Source organism: Nicotiana tabacum, chromosome 21, assembly GCF_000715075.1.
Source record: "Nicotiana tabacum cultivar K326 chromosome 21, ASM71507v2, whole genome shotgun sequence".
Taxonomy (NCBI): Eukaryota; Viridiplantae; Streptophyta; class Magnoliopsida; order Solanales; family Solanaceae; genus Nicotiana; species Nicotiana tabacum.
In genome coordinates, this window is record NC_134100.1 from 101,301,760 (window position 1) to 101,317,804 (window position 16,045).

The following is a 16,045-nucleotide window of genomic DNA, read 5'->3' on the forward strand; positions in this document are numbered from 1 at the left end:
TGGAATTAATTCCATAAGAAAATACTAATTTTCCATAAAAATCCGAAAATTAACTCAAAAATCGCCCGTGGGGCTCACGTCTCAGAATCCGGCGAAAGTTATAAAATATGAACGCCTATTCAATCACGAGTCCAACCATATAAATTTTACTCAAATCCGACATCAACTAGACCCTCAAATCTCCAAATTAAACTAAGAGGGTTTTCACAATTTTTCAACTTAATTCATCAATTAAATGTTAAAAATAACCATGGATTTGGGTAATTTAATCAATATTTATTTAAGAACACTTACCCCGTTATTTTCTCTAAAGAATTCCCAAAACTCGCCTATTCCCGAGCTCTAATCTGTCAAAAATGAAAAATGGGATGAAGTCCCATTTTCAGAACTTAAACTCTCTGCCTAGACATTTGCTCTACGCGATCGCGAAGCACAATTTTTTCACTGCCCAAATTAACTCTACATGATCGCGAACTCTTCCACGCGATCAAGATGCACAACTTCACAGACCTACGCGATCGCGGACTCGTCCACGCGATCGCGAAGCACAAGATTCCAGCTCTACGCGATTGCAGCCATTTTCACGCGTTCACGAGTCACAAAATCCCAGAGCTATGCGATCGTTTCTTTGCCAAGTACTCAGGCATATGGGTTTCTTAGAAGGTTGGATATGGAGTATATGGATGCTAATGTCCAATGTGTGGTATTCTATTAACATTAATGGAATCAGACATGATTTTTTCAAATCAAGTAGAGGAATCAAGTAGGGACATCCATTATCTCCTTCTCTATTTGTGCTGGGGGCTGAACTATTATCAATGCTTATGGATAGTATGCTCAATATTGGTTGTATTCCATACTCTGTTGATAAGAAGAGTCCCAAAATCACTCACGTGTGCTATGCTGATGATACTATCTTAATCTCTTCATGTGATCTCGTTTCTATGTAGCTTATGATAACTAAATTGCATGAAAATAAGAAGAGATCTGGGCAAATGGTGAACAAGAGGAAATCTGGCTTTTATGTTCCTTTTCAGGAAGATGATTAGAGGATTACTGACATTAATAGAATCACTGGTTTTCAATGGTGTCAATTTCCTATGAAATACCTTGGATGTCCTATGTACTTAAGGAGGAAAAAGGTAGTGTATTTCAGTGATATGATTGCTAACATGGATAATAGGATGCAAGGATGGCGGAGTAAATTACTATCATATGGGGGTAAAGTTGTGCTTATAAAATCAACACTACAATCTTTACATTTACATATTCTTTCTGTGTTACATCCTCCTAAGACAATATTGAACCAGATTGAGAAGATTATGGCAAATATATTTTGGGCAAAAGACGGCAACAAAAATAAAACACATTTGAAAGCATGGAGTGATATATTCTTTCCAACAAAAGAGGGAGGGGCATGCTTTAGAGCAATAAAGGACATTTATAATGCTTTCTCTATTAAGCTCTAGTGGAACTTCAGAACTCAAAAGACTTTACTCAAAGATTTTTTGGAGGCCAAATACTGCAAAAGGTCACATCATATGGCAAAGAAATGGGCGTATGGTCAATCTCACACGTGGAGAAGGTTGATGGAGTCAAAGAAAGATGCAGAGAAATTTATTTTCTGGAAAGTTGGTAGAGGTGATGCCTTATTTTCGTGGGATAACTGGACAGGGTTAGGGGCCTTAGCTAACCAAGTTTAGTCAGGGGACACGTCAAAAAGCACTAAGGTACAAGATTTTTTAATGGGAGAAATGTGGTTAAGAGATAAATTACCTGATAATTTATCTAGTCCAGTGATCAATTGTTACCGGAGATCAAATTTGATGAAATAAAATTGGATTGCCCTTATTGGTTATCAGAAGATACAAGGTTGTTCTTGTGTAAATCAACATAGCAATGTGTGAGCCAAAAAGAATGACATCATTGACTTGTAAAATTATTTGGCACAAAAGACTTCCTTTTAAAAAATTTTTATTCATGCTGAGAGTTGTGCAATGCAAAATTCCAACCGACGATGCTATGGAGAGGTTTAGTTTCATGATCGTACCCAAATACAGTTATTGTACTGATCATGAAAAGAAAATTGCCTATCACCTACTTACCTCGAGTCTGATAGCTTCTCAAGTTTGGAGGTATTTTTTCAAAGCCTGTGGTATCAAAGTTAGCCAAAGTCAACTTAGATAAGTTCTTATGACTTGGTGGTTGATGAAAGCTAGAAATGAAGTGCATGCGGTGTTGCTGCAGTGCCTACCTTCTGTGATTTGCTGGAATATCTGGAAGAGTAGGTGTGATGCAAGATTTGGAAACAAACATATGTCTTGTTGGTATATCATAAAGCAAATCACTAATACAATGACCTTGATCTTGAATAGTTGATTCTCTCAATTTTGGTTTGACAAATGTAAAGTTGTAGAGAATGTTAAACAAAGGTTTCATTCCCAGGTGATCAGATGGGAAAGACCTCGATTGGGATGGTTTAAACTGAATGTGAATGGTTGTAGTAAAGGTAATCCTGGCTCAACTGGAGGGGGTGAAATTATCAGAAACCATGAAAGAGTTATGATCCCGGTATTTTCAGATTGTTATGGACGGTGTAGTAATAATGTAGCTGAGGCAAAGGCTATATTGCAGAGAATTAATATGTGCAGGCAATACACATTCTCTAATATGTTGGTGGAATCAGACTCTTTGTTAGTGAATATGATTAACAAAAAGATGAGACCTCCTTGGTAGATTAAACATATGCTTGAGCAGATCAGAGAATATGTTGGCACAAGAACCTTCTGTATTGCACATACATATAAAGAAGGCAATGTGGTGGCAGATCAATTAGCTAATTTTGGGGAAAATACAAGGACATTTCATATCTTCAATGAAGTTGTTTCTCTTCCTAGACAAGTTAGAGCCTCTTTGAAGTTAGAACAAGATGGCCTACCCTAACTAAGGATCAAGCGAAAGGAAAATCAATTCACGGTTGATCATGGTATCATTTGAACTTGTTATGATTAGAAGTCTACTGATGAACTTGTGTGTAGTATATTTGATAGAAGATAGGTGCACTATCAACAATGTTGTGGTTCTTAATGTGAGACTATCTCATATCATTCAACTATTCATTAGAGTGGTCGAGTACAATCTACACTTTGTGTGGGAGGCAAAGGTATATGTCCTCCTCCGTGTAATTATTAGTTTTGCTATATACAGGTTGGGGTCTGCCTAACCCCATCATGATGATCGACCTTTGATTAAAAAAAAACTATATATGTTATTCGAGAATATCAATGAAATTGTGAAAAATAACTAAGAATATCTTAAATTTAAAAGTAATATAAATGTACTTTGCTATTACTTTTTACAAACACCCCCCCCCCCTCCCCCCACACACACAAAAAAAAGGTAAACTTTAGTAAGTAAATAATAAGTACTACATTGGGAAGTGGCAGTTGGGACACTCTTGTCCCACATCGGCCAAGAGTTATAGATATTTACACTTTATAAGCAGAGCATACTGAAATGACCGCCCAGGTAAGAGTTTAGAAAACCACGAGAATGCAGGGGTGGGTTACGTATACATTTTGTAATGTTATTACTACCAACTTGCTGATTATTAACACTACTAGTTAGTAATTGATAAAAATAATCTACTTGGTGCAAGTAGTATCTTGTCTGTGGGTGGGGGAGGTCTATATAGAATATACAAAAAGTATATGGTACAGTTGACTCATAAAAATATAGTAGCAATTTTACTTTTGCGTCTAAAAATTTCGACACATGCACTTCGTAATTTTCATGGGATATACTTGCTGTTATTTTCTATCAAATTCCGCAAGAAAACTCCCAAGTTTTATTAACATTTTACCAAAAATTTCATGCAATATCTAGAATTTCCTATGAAAAATTTACAGGTAATTTACATGCGAATTTAAAAACCCTTGTAATTTACATGAGGATTCAAAATTTCCAAGTAACGTACCTGGGGATTTTTAAAATTCGCAGGTAATAATTACCTACGAAGGTTTTCCCATCGGAATTTTTTCGGAAGGAAAATTCGCAGGAAACTAAGATTCCTACGAATTTTCTTATATAATACCCAACAAAATTCCCATGTAATACGTGATTTTCTTGTAGTGATAAGTATTCTTTTTGCTTGTGGATATAATTTATTATTGGAAACACTAAAATATTTTCTTCACTTCAAAATTTTCAACGAAATGGGAAAGGGCCATGAAACAACACCTCCTGTGGTAAACTTTGACGGTGCAATTAAACTAAAGCTCATTAGCTATAGAAGTCAAGTTGTTATCGAATGGAGTATCTAACAATCATTATCTTCACATGTGTGAACTAGATACTCACTGATTGTAGCAATCAAGTCGTTACCTAATAGGAGTATCTAATGTACATAATTGTAAAATTAGTGAATCAATTAACTTGTTGGCTATAGAAGTTAAGACACTATATATATCACATTTCATCTAATATATAAGAGAGACATAAATTCACTTTTTCACATAGTTAAATGCGTTTAGGCAAATAATAGTATCAAACTATAACTTGTACATTCTCGAAAAACCTAGGTTGTGGTGAAGCCAGGTTCTCGTATAAAGAGATTCAAAACATATATTATAATATCACAATTAAGATTTAAACCTATGATCTAAAGAAATGTTTTAATCCTTTTGCCAGTCTTATATATGTCATGGACAGGAATGTAATGAGATTAGGCAAGTTAGCTAACTCTTAACCGGAAATTACACTGTCCAAATAGGACAGAAATAAAATCTTTGATTGTATATAAACTGTTGATCCCCATTGTCTAATTAATAAGAGGTCTACTTTATGGTTATCATACACGTACGTGCCGTGTTTGTTTTCCCAATTGGTGTTCACAATTCAAATCAACAGAGGTTCTAAACCACTTTCACCAAACAAATTCAGCAAAAGTGATATGATAGAGGCATTAGTCTCTGTCAAGATGCGACTTTGGAGCATATGAGTAATGTTTGAGCCTTTAATTTGAGGTTAAAACAGTAGTTATTAATAAGTAGTATTGTTGACAGTCAGGTGTCGTATTCATTCAAAGTTAATTTTGGGCACTGCACAGCATGCACTAGTTTAAGGTTTAAAGATGAGTTGCTATTCCTAGAATGCCTAACAAAATCAATAGTAGACGCAGGATTTAAAGTTTATAAGTCTGAAATTTTAGTTTTTTTAAGTTATTGAGTTATAAAATAATAATTTATATATATATTTAATGAATTTTTCAAGACAAATATAAGATTTGGACAAAATATATTGAGTTCTCATGTAATCTAAGGTCTAGATACCCAACCATATCCGAGCTGTGAGGCTAAATGAAGAAGAGGATATATAGAGGGAATAATAATGAAGAAGCAAACAAAATAGAGTATGGGGGTGGCTCTGTGTGGGGGGGGGGGGTGAAGAGACAAATTGGTGGTTTAAATGTGTAAACGAAAATAAATTGAAGTGGAGAGGAAAGAAATGATGTAGATGGAAGTTGGAACTTGGACATTTTTTTGATTTGATTGCTTGGCATATGGGATGCAACAATTAAATTTTTTAGTATTTAACTCATTATATTTTAAAGTTATAAGTTCATATTTATTATATATTTATTGTAAATTTAGTAATTTTTACATATAAATTTATACTTCGCATCGAAAGTATAATTGTATACTGTATTCGCCCTATGTGTAGGCGTGGGTTCGATATCTAATTTTCGAATCACTTTATTGACGGCCACGTATACTTGCGTGTACTTGGAGAACCAAGATGTAGTCTATGTGTAATATGTTTTTAACTTTGTATAATTTAAGTATACTGATCTTAAAAAAATAAATAACGAATCCGCCGGCCGGTTATTTGTGCAAAAGTCATATTTTTCCCCAAACAGTCTGATCCATACAGTTTTGAAATAAATGCAGGTGATGACCCCCATGCATGTATATACATGGCCGGTTCACCTTCCTCTAGCATGCTCAATTAAGAGAGTTGGCCCCCAATATATTTTTTATCAAAACTTAGGTGACCATAACAGTAGTTGGATATTACAAAAATTTAGGTCAAGGACGGTGAACGATATTCATAAGTCTTACAACTAATTTCCACCCATAAAGAATGAAATGAAAAATAAATAAATAATTTGAAACATGCAAACATGAATACTAAATAAATTTTTTTAACAATATCATATTTGTCCTCCCTCCTCCTGTCTTAGTACTTCGAAGAAAGAAAAGTTCTCTATCTTTGGATCTGAGAGTTCTTTAATTCACTGGACATTTTCTAGTGCTATTTTATTAGAAAGTCCCATAACTTTTGTGCGAGATTGTCTTTCGTAAAATTCAATAATAAGGTACCAGCTTATATAATAAGAACATTGCCTACGAAATATTACAACGTATGAAGAAATTGACTAATAGTGTGAGATATAGGGAGAATTAGTCTCAATTAGGGGTGTCAAACGGGCGGGTTGGGTCGAATATGAGCAGGTAAAAAATGAATAATGTAAAAACAGAGAAAATATCCGATCCGATCCATATTTAATACGAATAGAAAATAGGTTAACCGGCGGATAATATGGATATCCATATTATCCACGGCATCTTCAAAAAAAACGAACGATATTATCCATATTATACATGACGGATAATATGGATCCGGTCAAAGTTGGTCGGTTTCTTAAAAAATAAATTTCGCAGGATATCAAAATAGTTTTCCATATTTTTGCGCCAAAAAAACAATTGAAGTTGGTCGATTTCATAAAAAAATTAAAAAATAAAATATTTTAAAATACCGACAGACTTCGGTCTGTTTTTTGACCGACTGAAGTCGGTCGGTTTTCTAGTAATGTATTTTACAGTTATATTAAAAGATTAATAGATTAGAATTATTGATACTAGAAAAGATTAAACTGAAAAGGTTGATTTTAACCTTAAATGAATCGCTCGCAAAATTAAAAGGTTTATTTTAATATTACATGAATCACTTGCAAACTTAAAAGGTTGATTTAACCTTTGAAGTTCTCTATAATCATTTCCTTTGACAAGGTGGGTGCTGGTAAGAAAGGTCAAGGCTCACGAGGGAAGTTTCCAAATTTAGGCCAGACTTGATCACATAATAGATGTCTCTTGTGTTTAAACTTCTGTTGGAACTCCAGCACATTATGAAATTTCAGCATATTACGCTGGTATCTCATATGTAAAAAATTCGAACTCCAGCATATTATGCTGGAATATTTCTGGATTCTTAAGGATGTTTTTGTTCAAATTTTATCTTTACATGAAAAAATGGCTAAATTTCGATTACTTTTGAAAGTATGACTATTTTTCAATTTTCACTTGTAAATCTGGATTTTTTTTTTCCGTATTTGATCCATTTTTAAAAAGTTTTTTATCCAACCTAATTTTACTGAATAATATGGATAGATAACTATTTTTATTGCACAAAAAGTAAGAAAGTTCGCATATTTTGACCAATTCAAGGTGAAAAATGGGGTTGCTCTAGAATAAAGTTGAGCCAAAAGATCTCGATTCAAGATAAATTCATGAGGAAGTGGTATCTCTTTAGGATCTACTCCAGCGTTTAGAAATTGATTAATCGGTAAAGATACATTTACTTGATCTTACTTTACAGTTATATTAAAAGATTAATATATATTAGAATTATAGATACTAGAAAAGTTTAAACTGGAAAGGTTGATTTTAACCTTAAATGAATCACTCGCAAAATTAAAAGGTTGATTTTAACATTACATGAATCACTTGCAAACTTAAAAGGTTGATTTAAGCTTTGAAGTTCTCTATAATCATTTCCTTTTGGGAAGGTGGGTGCTGGTAAGAAAGGTCAAGGCTCAGGAGGGAAGTTTCCAAATTTAGGCTGGACTTTGATCACATAATAGTTCTCTCCTAATTTGGACTTCCCAAATCAAGATTAGAGGCTACAAACCTATCATCTTAATTGTTAAAAAAATAAAATAAACAAAACGTATCGTAATTGTCTTTTGCATTCCGTGCAATTATCTTGGTCATGTTGTGATCCCTTAAATTTAGGACATGATTAGACGAGAAAAACTCCCCTATATCCAACTCTAATTAGTGGCATGTTGATAACTTACACTCTTTCTTTCTTTTTTAATGCAAAATAAATAAATAAATAACATCTTCCTATATGTTAAAACACTTCAATTTTAAATGTTCTCATCTAATTCTAAATGATATGTTATTATAATCACAAAAGTGTCGTATCATATCTACGGTCACAATTAGTTCTAATGGTACTTTTGGTATTATCTCAAAAGTTACTTTTTGTCCTCTTAGATTCTATATCTGAGAAAATATATATTAGGAGCCAACCCTTAGGAGCCACATGTCAAAGATGTGGGAAAGAGAACCCTAAATATAGTTGCCCATGCTTCCCCCAGTCCGACCCTCCAAAGTATATACAAATTAATTGGCGCAATTATATTCGCAGGTCAACGACCGTCAATCTGTTGGAAAATAGAAAAAGTATGGACAGATCCATGATACAGTTTCTGTGTGTATATGTGTATGAAAAGATTGAGAGAGCGCTCAACTGTACATTAAAATCAAATTTAGCTAACTAATAAGTCGTAGAATTCAAGAAAATTCTTCTTTTGTTTAACTTTCCTTATTCCTTTCTTTACATCAGCTATATATATTCAAGACTAACCCATGCTCTTCCAAGAATATAGGTACAATAGTTGAGAAGTTGTCACTACCACACTTCCTCTTCGTTTTGGGATCTCTACTAGCTAGAAAAACAGAAGAAGAAGCAGAGGAGAAAAAATAATTGAGTTATTTTTCATAAATATGGAAGCTCCATTGTCATCTTGGCCATGGCAGAACTTGGGAAGTTTCAAGGTACATATTGCTAAAACCCCTTTTTCTAACCAGCTTGATGATAACTCAAAACTAATACAAACATCTCTATACAACAATTATTTACTACAAAAGTCAAGCTTTTTCCGGAATCGATTTTTATGTTATGTTATAATGTATGTCCTCTATAACAACACTCCACTATAGCAGCCAAAAAAATCAGAATAAACGAAGATGTTATAAAGAGGTTTGACTGTACTCTACTTATCATTATTTTCCTATGTTTCCCTCCTTTTGCTCTTCCTCTTTGGTTTTCCCGGATATGACAAAGTTTAGATGTCAGTCTATGTATTCAGCCTTTAACGTTTGGATATTTAATGTTTTATGTTTTATTTGTTTATTGGAACAGTATTTACTGTATGGACCATTTTTTGCAAAAGTGATGTACTCAAGATATCAAGAAGACAGCATTTGGGCAACTTGGTGTCTGCATGTTCTCATATTATGTTCACTTAGAGGTCTCATATATCAACTATGGTCTTCTTTCAGTAACATGTTGTTCTTAACTCGAAACCGCCGTATTATTAAAGGAGGAGTTGATTTTAGGCAGATTGACAAAGAATGGGACTGGTATATGTTCAATCTTGAAATCATCTTAATTTGCACATACTTCTTTTTAATTTCCAAATCTTTTGACTAATATTAATAATTATATTTCAGGGATAATTTTGTACTTCTTCATGCTCTAATGGCTACTTTAGCCTATTACATGTTCCCAAACCTTGTTAATCTTCCTATATGGGATTTAAGTGGATTAGTGGTGATCACAATCCTTCATATAGTAATTTCAGAACCCCTTTACTACTTCTTACATAAGTGCTTCCATGGAAGTTATCTTTTCAGCCATTATCATTCACTTCATCATTCTTCAGCTATACCTCAACCTTTTACAGGTAAAAGAAATACATAATTTAATTTTTCAAATAACATTTCTTGTCACTTAAACTATACTAGTTAATTAGTTACACCTACTGCAATTCTGATTTTTATTTGTTTTTTCTCATTTTATGGGATATTCAGCTGGTCATGCAACATTTTTGGAGCAAATTCTTTTAGGTGGAGTGATTGGAATTCCAATTCTAGGGTCTTGTCTCATGGGATATGGATCAGTAGCTATAATCTATGGCTATGTATTGATCTTTGATTTTTTAAGATGTTTGGGGCATTGCAATTTCGAGATTATTCCTCATCAGCTCTTTCTAGTTTTTCCATTTATGAAGTATCTTCTTTACACTCCAACGTAAGTCAATGCTTCTTCTAATTTCATATTAGCATACGCTAAATTTACAAGTATTAGTTGTACCACAAACGAGCTAGTTTAATTCATCTATTCTATGTCCTGTGCTGAAAATTTTATTTATCAAAATTTAATATTCTTCTTTATATTGACAGGTACCACAACCTACACCACACGGAGATAGAAACCAATTATTGCCTATTTATGCCACTTTTTGATGTGCTAGGGAACACTCTTAACCCAAAATCATGGGACATGCACACAAAAGCAAGTGTTGAATCAGGTAAACATCTCTGTCTAATCTAATAAGTACGAATTTATAATCAGTATCCTAGAAACAAATGTGATTTAATTATTCAACGTATATATAATTTGAAAAAAGAAAAGCAGTAGGTGTGGCAGGTCACATCTATTACTACAGTATTGAATCCGTCTCATCTTTATGATAGCAGTACATGCCTTTTTTGCAACTCTGAAGCTTCTGTTGTCCTATTTTAGAAAAGATGTCTAACTTTATCTGTGTACTATGGTTCTGTGAAAATTTATTAGTACATTACTATGGGTCCAATAAATTCAGAACATATATAGAGAGTACATTTTTCACAGTTTTTTATTGTATATAAGGTCTACACCTGCTAGCTTTCGGGCAGAGTTGTTGGAAAGTAATATGACGAATATTTTTTTGAAATTTATTGTAAGCTGATTTATTTTGGCGAAAATGTAGCACGAAGTTAGATGTAGGTAGTTGCTGAGGCCCCAATAATTTAAAGTACTCTAAAGGCTGATCAGTACAAGGCAATACTAAATTTAGAAATGAAAAATCTTGTACTCGATATGTCTTGCCAAATGGAAAAGGTGGATAAGACAATAAAATTGTACGCTTGCTTGTCACAATACTTCTAATTGCATAGAGAGAATTGATTTAGTGGGGTACATCTACGATCGAATTAATAATTCAGAACTTTGAGTCACGTAAAAACTAAATAAGAACACTGTCAATCCTCCTGATTCAACTTGATTATTGTTAATCATCATAACTTTCTAATTATTTTTACGGCAAAGGCCTAAATACATCTCTGTACTTTCGAAAATGGTCTAAAAATACCCCTCGTTATACTATTGAGTTATATATACCCTTCCCGTCATACTTTGGAACAAATATACCCTTATTTTGGATGGAGTGCCACGTGTCAACACCAGATGAAAACGACCCATTTCTTTTTTTTTTACCCGATCCGTTTTAAAAAATCCACCACCCGACCCTTTTTAAAATTCAGTTTTTTTAAAGCATATATTTTGTAAAAACTGGAATTTGATTTTTGTAAAAATTGAAAATAAAAAAAGGAATTTGCAAAATATATTTTTAAGTCGTTTCAGTTTTTTTAAAGTATTTATTTTTGTAAAAACTGAAAAAACATTATTATTTTTTTAAAATACTTTAAAAACTATTCTGTAAAACTTAAAAAAAAGAAAAAATAAATTTGCAAAATATATATTTTTAAATCTTTTCAGTTTTTTTAAAGTATTGTTTTTGTAAAAACTGTTTTTTTTTAAAAAAAAAAATTAAAAACAAAAATGACTCTCCTAAAGCAGTGGACTACATATGCATTAGTTTTAAAAAAATAAAAATATTTTATAATTTTTTTTTTCAGTTTTTACAAAAATAATATTTTAAAAACTGAAAAGACTTAAAATATATATTTTGCAAATTCATTTTTTTTTCAGTTTTTACAAAAAAAAATTCCAGATTTTACAAAATATATGCTTTAAAAAAATTAAATTTTAAAACAGGTCGGGTGGTATTTTTTTTTAAAACGGATCGGATAAAAAAAAGAAATGGGTCGTTTTCATCTGGTGCTGACACGTGACACTCCATCCAAAATAAGGGTATATTTATTCCAAAGTATGACGGGAAGGGTATATATAGCCCAATAGTATAACGATGAGTATTTTTAGACCATTTTCGAAAGTACAAGGGTATATTTGACCCTTTGCCATTATTTTTATCTAGGTTGTCAAACCGGCGTATATAAATAGTCAGTCGATCTGATTCACTGTTTATATTTCTGAATATGTATATATAGATTATACATAGTTATAAATATATCATAAATAAATTATACATATATTATATATGTATATGATATATAAAGGTCGGCTGGGTGAACGAATATTTAGGTTAGTTCTTCCTAAAATTTGAATACTACTATATTTCAGGTAAGAATGGGAGGGTGCCAGATTTTGTGTTCTTGGCGCATGTAGTAGACATGACATCGGCATTGCATGTACCCTATATGTTCAGATCATTCAGTTCAACTCCTTTCAGCACAAAGCTCTTCTTAATACCATTATTGCCTCTTTCTTTCCTTGCCATGCTTGTAATGTGGCTCTACTCCAAGCCCTTTTTGAACACTTTTTACTACCTCAGAGGCTACTTGCACCAAACTTGGGTCGTCCCTCGCTTTGGTTTCCAGGTCTGTACGTTTTCTTGTTTTTCCTATTTATTAAGTTGCGGTTTTTAGATATGAATATACTAATTTGGTTTATTGTGAATATTTGTGTGGCAGTATTTCTTGCCATTTGCAGCACAAGGCATTAATAAACAAATAGAGCAAGCAATTCTTAGGGCTGATAGATTGGGTGTCAAAGTCATCAGCCTTGCTGCATTAAACAAGGTACTCTTTAACTTACTCGCACCAGATGTTAACAAACTATGCACTTTACCTCGGTTAAGTAATAAATAAGGTGAAAATGTAAGAATCTAACAAACTAATGCACTTTATCTCGGTTAAGTAATAAATAAGGTGAAAATGTAAGAATCTTGTGCATGTACCAAATGGCAAATGTCATTGCTTATATAATAGCATTGTTGCTACTGCTTCATTTTGTCCTTGAGCCGAGGGTCTACAACTTCTCTATCTTTGCAGGGTAGGGGTAAGTGTTGAGAATAAACCCCCTACAAAAATAATATTCACAATAATAACGTAGCACCTAAATACGGTAATTAACAAGAATAAAAGAGTGACAACGACACCAAAATTTTTACGTGGAAAACTCTTTTGAATAAGGAAAAATCACGGCCCTGAGAGGAGCAACTGATATCACTATAGCAAGGAATTTTACACTTTGTAGGTTCGAGTAAAATACTCCAAAGACCACTATAACACTCAAAAGAATCTTTTGATATTCCCACCTCACTATAATATCACTTACTCTCTATTTTTCTCACAGACTATTTTCTTATACCTTATCTTTGAAACCTCACTCTTTCTTTCTCTCTTTGTTGGTGTATTTTACAATGAGAGCAAGACACCTATTTATAGTGTTTAGGATTGATTCATTGATGTCATCAATGATCTCATGAGTTTGGCAAGAGTCAAATATTCAATGTGAAACCAAAGAAATATTTGCCATAAAATCTTCCTTACTATTCCTTTAGTTGCTTTGACATTTCAAAGCCAAGAGGAAGATGTCTTTTTTACACATGGGATGGATCCATCAGTAAAGTCTATGTATACACTACCTGTGTACCTTCCCCACACCCACTTTTGGGACTATACTGGGTTTTTTGTTGTTGTAAATAATAAGTAGCATTGATTTTGGATTGTTGTTATATATGCAGAACGAGGCACTAAATGGAGGAGGGACACTATTTGTGAACAAGCATCCTAACCTTAGAGTAAGAGTCGTACATGGGAATACCTTAACTGCAGCTGTTATCCTTAAAGAAATTCCAAAGGACATCACTGAGGTTTTCTTAACTGGAGCCACCTCTAAACTTGGACGAGCTATTGCTCTTTATCTTTGCACAAGACAAGTTCGTGTGCTTGTAAGTATCATAATTTCTACTTCCCTTTTAAATTTAATTTTTTTTCAATTTTTGGCTTTATATTTATCCATGTATAGCCATTTTCTTGGCTGGTTTGTCAAAAATTTATGATTAAGACCATACTACTATAATTTTTGGGTACGAATTTTCTTTGGATGGAAAATTCTTTAGATTCAACAACCAATGGCCCCACCATAGATCAATTCATGGACTGTCTTTATAGTTTTGACATTTATGACGATCGAAACCTTAAAAAGACAAATGCTTTCCAAGTGCATACAGACAAAAAAAAAAGATTGTAGTTTTACTTTTCACAAGAGTTATTTTGATGAACCACTTGCTTTTATGGGCGGTTTTATGCCGATTGCGATAACGTAGTTTTGTACTGTATACATTGACATGGATTATAAAAGATAGGCTTTTATAAGTAGCGGCTGGGGGTCCATTTATATCGATGTCCATATAGGAAAAAGTTACACTATGTTAATTAGTTTCTTTTTCCAGGAGTTCTGAATTTCGATTGTTTCATGAAAAGTTGTGTATATTAATGATAATGTCCTATGTCAAAATCGTGTAGTCTAGTGAGCCAAGTTCATTTAAAGTTGTGGATTGATCTTTAAGTTTTACTTGAAACTGAATTAAACTATTGGGGGAATTCAAGAGGTTGCTCCATTTTATCCAAATGATTTTTTCCATTTGGTTTTCCTGTTGCGGTCTAAGCACAAGAATTACTACTAATATCAATTTAGTCATAATACTAAAATCATGAATTTTGAACAATTATATGTTCAATTAATCATTGACTATGTTATTCAAATTTGCAGATGCTAACTTCATCAACTGAAAGATTTCAAAAGATCCAAAAGGAAGCTCCTTCTGAATACCAAAAGTACCTAGTCCAAGTGACAAAGTATCAGGCAGCAAAAAACTGCAAGGTAAACGTCTTATTGCATAATTTAATTCTGAAATATTTCATCAAAATAATTCAAATATATTATCATTATATGATTGTTTTGGTCGGTGATATTTGTAGACATGGATAGTTGGAAAATGGATAACTCCAAGTGAGCAGAATTTTGCACCAACAGCAGCACATTTCCACCAGTTTGTGGTACCTCCTGTCTTTCCCTTTAGAAGTGACTGTACTTATGGTGATCTTGCTGCCATGAGATTGCCTCTAGATGTTCAAGGACTTGGATCTTGTGAGGTATACAATTTTCTGTCTGTCTCTTTTTTTTTTTTTCCTTTCGATATCCGGTACCCGCTTTGGGCCTGAGTAATCCGGATTTTGGCATGGAAGTCCCATTTTGAGGGTAAAATTCTCCCAACCAGAGACGACTCCATACCCGAAATATCTTATTAAGAATGAAACATGTATTCACCACTCTCTAGTCTCCGCCACCACACTATTTTCTGATCACTTGGAGTTATCCATTTTATTGTATGCCTTTAGTAAACTTTTTGAAACACCTAAAAGCAACCTGCAAATATATATTTTCTCTATATTAATTCTCATAACTAATTTTTTTTTGGGATGAATAATTAAACAGTATACAATGGAAAGAGGGGTAGTCCATGCATGCCATGCAGGAGGAGTGGTTCACTCATTGGAAGGCTGGACACACCATGAAGTTGGAGCTATTGATGTGCACAGGATCGACTTAGTTTGGGAGGCAGCTTTAAAACATGGATTAAAGCCAGTATCAAGTTTCAGACAGATTGATTAATGTGTGATTAAGTAACATGTGGAAATTAATTAAAATTTCCAATTCAATAGTTACCTGAGAAAGTGGTTAAATAATAATGTTCTTAACATCCCATTTGTAGGTGTGGAGAAACAGAAATTAATTTAGTTGGCTAGATATTTACATTTAGTTTGATTTGTGGTACAATTACATAATCCAGTATTTCATTCTGTATGTATATTTAAGAATTTCAATTAAAATCCATGATTCTATGTTTTCACTATTTCTTTGTGTTATTAGTCCCCAAATTCCTGTACCAAGTGGAGTAGTCTATTTTTCATTTTCAAGTGAAATGGTGATTAAATAACTAGTG

The 16,045-nt window shown here is 33.1% G+C and overlaps 1 protein-coding gene across 1 annotated transcript; it reads left to right on the forward strand.

Annotated features, from left to right (window-relative positions):
• Window positions 1-8,403: 8,403 nt before the first annotated feature.
• LOC142175527 (very-long-chain aldehyde decarbonylase CER3-like) lies at window positions 8,404-15,955 on the forward strand. The gene is made up of 12 exons (XM_075242472.1): window positions 8,404-8,528; window positions 8,735-8,903; window positions 9,271-9,491; window positions 9,582-9,814; window positions 9,942-10,161; window positions 10,314-10,441; window positions 12,376-12,632; window positions 12,726-12,833; window positions 13,781-13,987; window positions 14,812-14,922; window positions 15,021-15,194; window positions 15,538-15,955. Exons 2-12 carry the CDS (start codon window positions 8,853-8,855, stop codon window positions 15,712-15,714), a joined length of 1,887 nt encoding a protein of 628 aa, XP_075098573.1. The 5' UTR covers window positions 8,404-8,528; window positions 8,735-8,852; the 3' UTR covers window positions 15,715-15,955.
• Window positions 15,956-16,045: the final 90 nt, after the last annotated feature.

Bases quoted from the DNA above. Each gene is read 5' to 3' on its own strand.
- LOC142175527 (XM_075242472.1), top strand. From the start codon at position 8,853: ATGGAAGCTCCATTGTCATCTTGGCCATGGCAGAACTTGGGAAGTTTC. The intron at 9,815-9,941 runs GTAAAAGAAATA...TGGGATATTCAG, and splicing joins TATACCTCAACCTTTTACAG to CTGGTCATGCAACATTTTTG. The intron at 12,633-12,725 runs GTCTGTACGTTT...TTTGTGTGGCAG, and splicing joins TCCCTCGCTTTGGTTTCCAG to TATTTCTTGCCATTTGCAGC.